Below are 11,553 nucleotides of genomic sequence, written 5' to 3' on the forward strand. Positions count from 1 at the left end.
GCAAAATAGCATGCCCCCAAACCGAAACATGCAACTTTGTCCTTATAAACAATGGTCTAGCTATCAATTGAAGAGGTTTAATAAATAACTCTGTTAAACCATTTTGAGTATGAACATGTGCAACGGGATGTTCAACTGTTATTATAGTGAACAAACAATAAGCATTAAATGCCTTAGATGTAAACTCACCAGCATTGTCAAGACGAATTGTTTTTATTGCATAATCTGGAAATTGTGCTTTTAACCTTATTATTTGAGCCAACAACCTCGCAAAAGCCATATTACGAGTTGATAATAATTATACATGAGACCATCGTGTAGATGCATCTATCAAGATCATATAATATTTAAATGGTCCACATGCAGGGTGAATAGGTCCACATATATCACCCTGTATCTGTTCCATAAATGCAGGGGATTCCACCCCAACCTTAGTCAGTGATGGTTTGATAACCAACTTTCCTTGTGAACAAGCAGCATAAGAGAATTTCTTTGATTGAAGAACATTTTGATTCTTCAAAGTATGCCCGTGTGAATTCTCAATTATTTTGCGCATCATATTATAACCGGAATGATCCAATCGGTAATGCCAAATGATAAAATCATTAGAACCAGTAAATCTTTTGTTTACCACGACATGTGATTCAACTGTACCAATATTTGTATGGTACAACCCAGAAGAAAGTGCAGACAAGTTTTCATGCACAATTTTCTTCTCTGCATTTATTGTAGTAATATAAAAGTATTCAACCTTTCCTTCATTCGCAGTCTCAATATGATAGCCATTTTGGTGAATAACCTTGAAACTTAACAAGTTTCTTTGGGACTTGCTACAATACAATGCATTATCAATTACCAGTAATGTTCCTCCAGGTAGTAATAAGGCCGCTCTTCCAGAGCCCTCAATCAATTTTGTTCTATCGGATATTGTTTAACATATGCCTTTTTCATTACCAAATGAGAGAAATATTTCTTTTCTCTTAGTATCGTATAAGTTGTGGCACTATACAGAAGGCATATATCTCCATTACTCATCTTGGATCTAACTGAAGACTGAAATTTTTTATTTATCTTCATAAAAATAAAAATACATAATAAGAAGTACGAAACTTAACAAAAGAAATCTTAAGTACATAAACTTTAATAAAGACATTAAAAATACATAAAAACATTATTCATTTCCCAACTCAATTATCAATCTCAGTTGCGATCCCCAAAGAAGTCCTCAACTTCTAGACGAGTAATATCATCGAGCCCATCAAAAGCATCATTTTTCAATGCTAAGTTTGCCTCAACATTCTCATCATACTTTTGAGAAGATCCTGCCTGAACATCATCTTTGAGATTCAAATGTGACTCCACCTGGGCATTAGAAGAAGAGGCACACCTTTATTTCCTTTCCTTTTGAAGGAATTTTGATACAGCCTGACAAAATGCTCAGGTGCCTAACAAAATGCTCAGGTGCCCGACATTCATATTTCCAGTTACCTTTAAGGCCATAACGATGACAGTAATCGCCCTTTTCTTTAGAAGGATTATTTTGAGAACCCGTATTTTTCTCTCTTTTGTTATGACCACCACCTCGACAATTATTATATCATTTTTTGCCCTTGACACGCCCACGCACATTTTCATGGCCTCGATTATTTTGTCTTATTCAGACTGGCCATGTGCTTCTGCCCCGTGTGCCTCTGGTAATAGAGCACTTCCAGCAGGACGGGCTTCATGATTTTTCATTAAAAGGTCATTATGCTGCTTTCACGACCCAACCCACCGGATCGTGCGGGCACCCACTCTAACACCTAAGTAGGAGAACCCTCATATCCCAATGGAAATTTACAGAAAACAGAATAAATATAATACTTATGATTTTATAAATAATACCTTTAGACACACTTTTGTTTTAACTTGTAAAGTAATTTAAACAACTCCCATAGATCTAGTCTAAACAGGTACAAGAGATACTAAGAGTACACTGGACAATAAATAGAAAACACAGCCCCCACCATGTGGAAGAAAGAATAAAAGCTTCTAGAGGTTTTCTTCGTTTTCACCTAATGAAATGTCATCAATCTTGCATCCAGACTATGTCCAAAAAGACATAGCAAAAGTAGTATCAGTACAAAACACGGGTAGTGGTAGGCATCATCGGTCAACCCGACCCCCACCACATAACATACGAAAACAACTAGTAAGATCATGAATTAAACCACTCGCTTCTCCACCGATACCCTCCCTTAAAACACCTCCAAATTACACTAGCACTCTAACTATTAACCACCTTCCAGTCAACCTACTTACTAGGTTCTTGATCATAGCCTAACAATTCTAACACGCAGAAAACCATCCCCAAGTACGACCACCAACATTTNCAAACCAGAAGAAAATGCAGACAAGTTTTCATGCACGATTTTCTTCTCTGCATTTATTGTAGTACTATAAAGGTATTCAACCTTTCCTTCATTCGCAGTCTCATTATGAAAGCCATTTTAGTGAATAACCTTGAAACTTAACAAGTTTCTTCGAAACCTACTACAATACAATGCATTATCAATTACCAGTAATGTTCCTCCAGGTAGTAATAAGGTCACTCTTCCAGAGCCCTCAATCAATTTTATTTTATCGGATATTGTATTAACATGTGCCTTTTTCATTACCAAATGAGAGAAATATTTCTTTTCTCTTAGTATCGTATGAGTTGTGGCACTGTCCAGAAGGCACATATCTCCATTACTCATATTGGATCCAACTGAAGACTGAAATTTTTTATTTATCTTCATAAAAATAAAAATACATAATAAGAAGTACGAAACATAACAAAAGAAATCTTAAGTACATAAACTTTAATAAAGACATTAAAAATACATAAAAACATTATTCATTTCCCAACTCAATTATCAATCTCAATTGCGATCCCCAAAGAAGTCCTCAACTTCTAGATGAATAATATCATCGAGCCCATCAAAAGCATCATCTTTCAATGCTAAGTTTGCCTCAACATTCTCATCATATTTTTGAGAAGATCCTGCCTAAACATCATCTTTGAGAGTCAAATGTGACTCCATCTGAGCATTAGAAGAAGAGGCACCACCTTTATTTCCTTTCCTTTTGAAGGAATTTTGATATAGCCTAACAAAATGCTCAGGTGCCCGACATTCATTTTTCCAGTTACCTTTAAGGCCATAACGATGACAGTAATCGCCCTTTTCTTTAGAAGGATTATTTTGAGAACCCATATTGTTCTCTCTTTTGTTATGACCACCACCTCGACGATTATTATATCGTCTTTTGCCCTTGACACGCCCACACACATTTTCATAGCCTCGATTATTTTGTCTTATTTCAGACTGGCCATGTGCTTCTGCCCCGTGTGCCTCTGGTAATGGAGCACTTCCAGCAGGACGGACTTCATAATTTTTCATTAAAAGGTCATTATGCTGCTATCACGATCCAACCCACCGGATCGTGCGGGCACCCACTCTAACACCTAAGTAGGAGAACCCTCATATCCCAATGGAAATTTAAAGAAAACAGAATAAATATAATACTTATGATTTTATAAATAATACCTTTAGACACACTTTTGTTTTAACTTGTAAAGTAATTTAAACAACTCCCATAGATCTAGTCTAAACAGGTACAAGAGATACTAAGAGTACACTGGACAATAAATAGAAAACACAGCCCCCACCATGTGGAAGAAAGAATAAAAGCTTCTAGAGGTTTTCTTCGTTTTCACCTAATGAAATGTCATCAATCTTGCATCCAGACTATGTCCAAAAAGACATAGCAAAAGTAGTATCAGTACAAAACACGGGTAGTGGTAGGCATCATCGGTCAACCCGACCCCCACCACATAACATACGAAAACAACTAGTAAGATCATGAATTAAACCACTCGCTTCTCCACCGATACCCTCCCTTAAAACACCTCCAAATTACACTAGCACTCTAACTATTAACCACCTTCCAGTCAACCTACTTACTAGGTTCTTGATCATAGCCTAACAATTCTAACACGCAGAAAACCATCCCCAAGTACGACCACCAACATTTCAACTAACCGCTCACGTCATCCCCCTACTCCCTAGTCATATTACCCAACCATAGTCACATAATACATTACATCAAGCTCCTTAACACTAAACCCAATCTCTTTCCCCCAAGGTGAAATCCACCTAAGTATATTTCATCACATACACTTTCTCTACTTCTTGCCATTACAGCACACGAACCACCCTTACTATCTATTACTCACCCCTTGAACACTTGCCCTTCCACTACACTCAATAGGTTTGCTCATTACAACGAACAATCAATCAATAACCATTATACATGTTACCACTAAGTGCAACATAAGCAGGTCAGTACCACACAATGCTCACATGCGCATATCAAACACATACGACATCATTAATATTTACGAAACAACGAACAACTTCACATTTTATATCACATCATTGGTCCTCTCATGGAACCCAAACTCAAACAGTTAGCATGCCGAAACGTGGCAACTGTTCCAATAGTTATGCCGGAATGTGGCAACTGATCCAAGTTAGTTATGTCAGAATTTGGCAATCGATCCAAGTTAGTTATGTCGGAATGTGGCAAGCGATCCATTCAACACATCACAATCACAAACACAAGTACATCCTCAAGATCATACATTTAAGTCATGATTTCATGACAATAATAATTCACCCATCTTATTCATAACAATTGTGATCAACAATGCAACATTCATATACATACCTTAATTTGACCATACTTAGTCCTAGTTCATCATCCAAGGCTTCTTTCTAGGGTTTAATCACAATTCATCATAAATCCTCAATTCAATCACTTCAATTTATGGTCTAGCATACGTTCATAATTCCAGTTCCATTTGTTATTTCATATTCTTATTCTTGAAACAATTTTATCCAAGATAGCAATTCTAGAAGCTCTAACAAGTCATCTATTTCTCTTCTCAAGACATAAACCCGATTACTTCAATTTCTAGGAATTACCTATGGAATTCACTCGGTGTATGAAGGTCTACACATAAACCCTACTATTGATTTACATATATCACGTGGTGAACACACATTCAAACTACTCAATTCATAAAACCTAGCCTTCGTAGGCGCCAAGCAGTTGCATAGAGTTTTGACTTCGATTCTGGTTTTTCGGGCTTCGCGGTGGTGAATTTGGACCAGAATCTGTAAGATATCGTTGTCTTTTCCAAGCTTAGAGCAGCTTTTTTGAGGTTTCTAGGGTGTTTTAAGACTTATTTTAGGTATTTTAGGAAGGTGGAGAAAATAAGATTTCTCGTAATTTATGTTCTATCTCGCCTATCCCGCTATGGCGCCATCCAGCCCTGGTGCCGCCATCCTTGCGATACCAAGCCCGCTGTGGCGGGACAATGGCCCATAATTTTTCTAGATTTTTGTTCCTCCTAAATAACGACGGTTCGGGTCGTTACAGCTGCTCAGCCACCAAAAGGCATGAGATTAATTCAGAGTATTTTTTAAAACTATTTTCATGGTATTGCTGCTGTAATATCATATTGGAGGCATGGAAAGTAGTTAGTGTCTTTTCCAACATGTCCTCATCTTCTATAGTTTCCCCACATAATTTCAATTGGGATGTTATTCTAAATATAGAAGAGTTATACTCAATTATGATTTTATAATCTTGAAACCGTAAGTGCATCCACTCATAACGAGCCCTTGGCAATACAGTTGCCTTGACGTGGTCATACCTCCCTTTTAAACCTATCCACAATTCAAGTGGATCTTTCACTGTAAAGTATTCAACCTTCAGGCTTTCATCAAGATGATGACGAAGAAAAATCATAGCTTTTGTTTTATCCTGACTTGGTGTCGTATTTCCTTCGATTATACTATCACCAAGACCCTTAGCGGTAAGGTGAATTTCAGCATCAAGTACCCCTGACAAATAGTTCTTTCCAAAAATGTCAAGTGCCACAAATTCAAGTTTTTGATAAATTCGACATGATGAAAACTATCATAAAATAATTCAGTTAATATTATGATGTTGGTTTCTTTATAATAAATGATAAATTAATATTCAAATGATAAAGTATAATATTATTATAAAATATATTATATGTTATATGCATGCACATTAAATGTCTCAAAAACATATAAACTAATGACGTATTGAAAGAACAGATTTAATATGTAATTTTAATTGTTTTACAATATTTATTATTAGTTTCAACAGATATTAACGCCAAATTTTTGTAAGAGTTTCAAATCATATTTAATACAATAATATTCTTCTTTATGACACACCAATATACTTATCATAATGTATGAAAGTACTTACAAGTTATTTTAACTAGCATGCTATCATATTACTTAGTAATTAATTTAGAGTTATAAGTTAGTAGCATATAAATAACATACCAATATAAACCTGAAACGTATTTGTCACCTCCCGAGCCTAAGCCATGGGTGGGACTGGCACTCGAGAACCATTGTTGGCCTCAAGCGAACTCTTAGCCTGACTTACTTACTCAACGGAAGACTTAATTCAACAAAGACAAGTCTATGTAATAAAATGGAATGTTATAATGGAACATTGAACTTGTCCATTAAGGCAAACTCAAGTCTTAACATAAGATGATGACAATGAAAAGACTAAAGAACTAACATCTGAATGTCTATGAAGCCTCTAAAACAACTGAGATGGATGTCGGGACAAACCCCACGACATCCTAATGAACTAATAAAATAACTGAAAGCAATAAAAAAGAGTCCTCCGGAATGTAAAGAGGCTTACCAACTGACTCTGGAGTGCTCACTGGATCAATGATGCGCTGGATACCGATCCTAGTTACCAGTGTCTGCATCATAATACGATGCGGGCCAACTGACATCAGTACATTGAATGTACGAGTATGCGAGTTTGAATGCTAAACACAACAAAGGCTAGAAAAGAATCTGAAGAACTTACCTGGCTCAACTCAACTAAACATAACTGAACTCATTTCAATATAAAGAAGTTTAAAACAAGTGCAATATAAAGAAAAGTTGTTCAAAACATGATGTCAACTTTGTGTATGCAAAGACACATATAACTCTGAAATGTAAGTAAAAATACAATAAACTGTCTATATAATAATACAATTACTTATGTGGAAGTTTCTCTAACCGACAACAATCACGTAAGAGCTATTGTGATGATACATCATTTTGCCTCACGCTGCCAGGGCCGTCCTATACCTTACCAACGGTATAGAACCTGAACTACTAAGTGGATCACTAGTCTATGCTAAAAAGCACTAAAGGAATCATCTAAAAAGTATGACCCTTTTCTACCTATGATGGCTACATGGTTTATGGGGGGATGTGAGTTGTCTAAACTCTCCCTCATATCAGTGCTAAGTACTACTCCCAAAAATATGATATTAGCTTGTATGTTTAAAAACATACTTCGTTCTGTGATTTGAGATTAGTGCTCAAAAACTTAGCTCAAAGGCTATCTTGGAAATCAAAGTTTCCTCTGTTGCTTCATTTAGAAAGCGATTTCTCTTTTCTGAAAACTAGCCCGAAGGCTCTTTGGAAATCGAGATTTCCTTTCTTGTTTAAATGTGAAAACATTTTAAGCCCTTTGGGAATACATAGTCCCCATATACTTTTGAAGAAATGAACTTTAAACTTTACTGTTTAATCTTAACTCAACTTGATCTTTAAGTCTTAAAACAAAGTTAAAACATTTGAAAAAGACTTTTGGAAAACTCTAAGAACTTCTCTTGACTTGACTCTTACTTCTCTTGACTTTGATCTTAACTTTCCTTGAATTGGATTATGGATTCAAGGTTCATGATCTCATGTTTATGGATGATTTCATGAGGTTTAGATGTACCTTAGAGTATTGGAATCAACTAGAAATCATAGGTACATTACTAAGGAACAAGTACTAAAATGTGGGAAAGAAATGGGAAAGACTGGCATCCCTGGCGCTCTGAGAGGAGCGGGGCGCTAAAGGGAAAAGTTTAGACACTGCCCTAGGGTACGCTGGCTGGCGCGGCACCTCAAGGGTGAAAGTTCAGAGCCCTCTTTGGGGAACGCTTGTTGGCGCAACACCCCACCCCTATCCCAGATGTTTGACGACTTTTGTTGCTCGTTTTTCATCTCTAAACCCTATAAACTTCAATTGTTCTTTACCCAAACACTTAGAATCATTTGTACTCTCAATATATATCAGATTCTACTCGGAAAACACAACTAAAAACATGAATCAATCTGAAGAAATCTCCAACAACACAACCCACAAGAATTCAAACGAATTTCATCAAGAACTCAAGGATTTACTTTCAAATCTAATAACTTCGTTGAGATTGAATCATGATTGGTGCGTGGGTGTACTAACCCAATGTTATGTGATCTCACATATCTCTTAGTGATCAGCCCCGACGAAATCCACAAGCTAAACTCGACGGTCTTGACGAATCTTGCTTCTCTTCTCCATTCTCCTCTTCTTTTCTCTTTTCTCCAAGCCCTAGCGTATTTCGGTAAAAGCGTAAACTGATATAATTCTGATTAGACCCTAACTTAATTACCTAAAACAAAATAAAATAATTGGGCAAGGAAAAGACCAAACTACCTTTTCAAAATCCGGATTGGACTTTCCTTATTCCAATAGCCCAACTTTCGAAGGGGATAACTTACTCATACAAACTCGGAATCGTTCAAACTTAGTGGCGTTGGAAAAATCATTTCAAGAGATTTTCTACCATATCTGGAAGTACTTCTTACTCATCATGATCTAGAAATTATGGCCGTTTGAAGTTGGCCAAACTCAGTTTATTCTAACTTAACAAAATTTCCAGATTTTCATTCTTTCCAAAAATGATTATTTCCAATTATTAGCTTCTTCCTAGTTATTTCAAATTGCGAGATGTTACAATATCTCCCTCTTGGGAACATTCGTCCTCGAATGAGATTACTCTTACTAGGCTAAGGGTGTAACATGCAACATTCAGTTCAAGCACCCACAAGCAAATGCAAAACAACATGCCAACTTATAAATAAATACTAAGAAAGGATTAGTACCTTAATTCGGAACTTCTCCGGATTCGAAGAGATGTGGATATCTCTTCTTCATATCCTCCTCAGCTTCCCAAGCAGCTTCTTCAATAAATTGGTTCCTCCAAAGGACTTTGATTGATGCTACCTCTTTTGTTCTCAACTTGCGAACTTGGCGATCTAGAATTTGAACCGGAATCTTCTCATAAGATAAGCTATCCTTGATCCCAATATTTTCAGTTGGCATGATCAATGAAGGATCGCCCATGCATTTCTTCAACATGGAGATGTGAAACACCGGATGAACCGTGGCTAACTCTTGTGGTAGCTCTAACTCATAAGCTACATTGTCAATCCTCTTAGATATTCGATAAGGTCTAATATACCGGGGACTAAGCTTCACATTCTTACCAAACCTCATAACACCCTTCATGGGTGAAACTTTTAGATATACCCAATAATCTACTTCAAACTCTAACTCCCTTCTCCTAACATCAGTGTAGGATTTTTGACGACTTTGTGCCGTTTTCAACCTTTCTTGAATCACTTTCACCTTCTCCATGGCTTGATGAACTAAATCTGGTCCTATCAACCCTGGCTCACCAACTTCAAACTATCCAATAGGAGATTTGCATCTTCTTCCATAAAGAGCTTCATAAGGAGCTAGTTGGATGCTCGAGTGGTAACTGTTGTTGTAAGAAAACTCAATGAGACGTGGGTGATCATCTCAATTCCCTTTGAAATAAATCACACAAGCCTCAACATATCTTCTAAGGTCTGAATAGTGCGCTCTGTTTGCCCATCTGTCTGAGGATGAAAGGCAGTACTTAAGTTCACCTTTGAACCCAAGCCTTTTTGGAATGACTTCCAAAACTGTGCAGTAAATTGTGCACTTATGTCTGAAATAATGGAGACCGAAACCCCATGAAGTCTTACAATCTCTTGAAGATACAACTTAACATAATCTTATGTTGAATGGGTAGTCTTTACCGGCAAAAAATAGGCTGATTTTGTCATTCTGTCGACAATAACCCAAATAGAATCATGCTGCATGCGAGACCTTCGTAAACCTGTGATGAAGTCCATATTAATCATCTCTCACTTCCATTCCGGGAGTTTTATATTTTGAGCCAAACCATTGGGCCTTTGGTGCTCTACTTTAATTTGTTGGCAATTTGGGCACTTAGCAATAAATTCTGCAATGCCCATCTTCATACTATTCCAACAATACACCTCTCTCAAATCACGATACATCTTTGTGGAACCAGGATAAATAGAATATCTGGAGCTATGAGCCTCCTCTATGATCCTCTTTTGGAGTCCATCCACCATTAGTGCACACAACCTACCTTGATATCTCAATACTCCATCTCCTCCTTGTTCAAAAGCTAATACTTTTTGCTTATGAATATTTTCCTTCAATTCAAGAAAAATTGGATCTTGGTCTTACTTTTCTTTCACTTCGGACACTAATGAAGATTCAACCCCATTCATCATCACTACTCTTCCTTCTGTGGAATCCATTAGTTGAACTCCTAAGCATGTAGGTCTATGCACATCTTTCGCTAACTCTTTTTTTTCCTCCTCAACATGGACAATACTACCCATAGACAACCTGCGTAAAGCATCAGCAACAACATTTGTCTTACATGGGTGGTAAAGAATACTCATGTCATAATCCTTGAGTAATTCTAACCACCTCCTTTGTCTAAGATTAAGCTCTTTCTGAGTGGACACATATTGATGACTCTTGTGATCAGTGAATACATTAACATGAACAACATACAAATAATGACACCATATCTTTAAAGCAAATACTACGGCAGCCAACTCTAAGTCATGGGTTGGGTAATTCTTCTCATGAACTTTCAACTATCTGGAGGCATAAGCTATGACTTTGCCATTTTGCATTAACACTCAATCCAAACCAACTTTAGACGTATCACAATAGACAACAAAGCCTTGCGTACCTTCTGGTAAGGTCAAAACTGGGGCAGTAGTCAACCTCCTTTTCAATTCCTAAAAGTTTTTCTCACAAGCTTCAGACCATTGAAACGTCATTGTTTTCTGAGTTAGTCAAAGGGGATGCAATAGATTAGAACCCCTCTACGAACCTTCTATAATAGCCAGCTAACCCCAAGAAACTTCTAATATCAGTTGGAGATGTGGGTCTAGGCCAATTCTGCACTGCATCAATCTTTTGGGTATCAACTTTAATCCCCTCTCCAAACACAACGTGGCCTAAGAATGCCACAGTATCAAGCCAAAACTCACACGTAGAGAACTTGGCATACAACTCTATATCTTTCAAAGTCTGGAGAACTATTCTGAGATGACTAGCATGATCTTCTTCATTCCTTGAATAGATTATTATGTCATCAATGAAGACAATAACAAACATATCTAAATAAGGTTTGAATACCCTATTCATAAGGTCCATGAATGATGTAGGCGCATTGGTCAAACCAAAGGACATGACCAAAAACTCATAATGACCATAATGGGTTCTGAAAGT

General features: G+C 36.9%; 1 protein-coding gene across 1 annotated transcript; it reads right to left on the reverse strand.

Moving 5' to 3' along the window:
- Nucleotides 1-3,029: 3,029 nt before the first annotated feature.
- Nucleotides 3,030-6,859, reverse strand: LOC125856122 (uncharacterized). Its single transcript, XM_049535685.1, has 4 exons — nt 6,790-6,859; nt 5,684-5,933; nt 5,113-5,201; nt 3,030-3,406 (listed from the first exon to the last, which is right to left on the reverse strand). Exons 1-4 carry the CDS (start codon nt 6,857-6,859, stop codon nt 3,030-3,032), a joined length of 786 nt encoding a protein of 261 aa, XP_049391642.1.
- Between the last annotated feature and the right edge of the window lie 4,694 nt (nt 6,860-11,553).

The sequence above is a fragment of the Solanum stenotomum genome, chromosome 2 (genome assembly GCF_019186545.1).
Source record: "Solanum stenotomum isolate F172 chromosome 2, ASM1918654v1, whole genome shotgun sequence".
Classification (NCBI taxonomy): Eukaryota; Viridiplantae; Streptophyta; class Magnoliopsida; order Solanales; family Solanaceae; genus Solanum; species Solanum stenotomum.

What these genes read in the sequence shown, in the direction of transcription:
- LOC125856122 (XM_049535685.1), bottom strand. Translation starts at nt 6,859, where the DNA reads ATGCAGACACTGGTAACTAGGATCGGTATCCAGCGCATCATTGATCCA. An exon ending in GAGCACTCCAGAGTCAGTTG is followed by an intron (nt 5,934 to 6,789) that starts GTAAGCCTCTTT and finishes ACTATTTGTCAG; the next exon opens with GGGTACTTGATGCTGAAATT. An exon ending in TTGGCGCCTACGAAGGCTAG is followed by an intron (nt 3,407 to 5,112) that starts GTTTTATGAATT and finishes AAAATTATGAAG; the next exon opens with TCCGTCCTGCTGGAAGTGCT.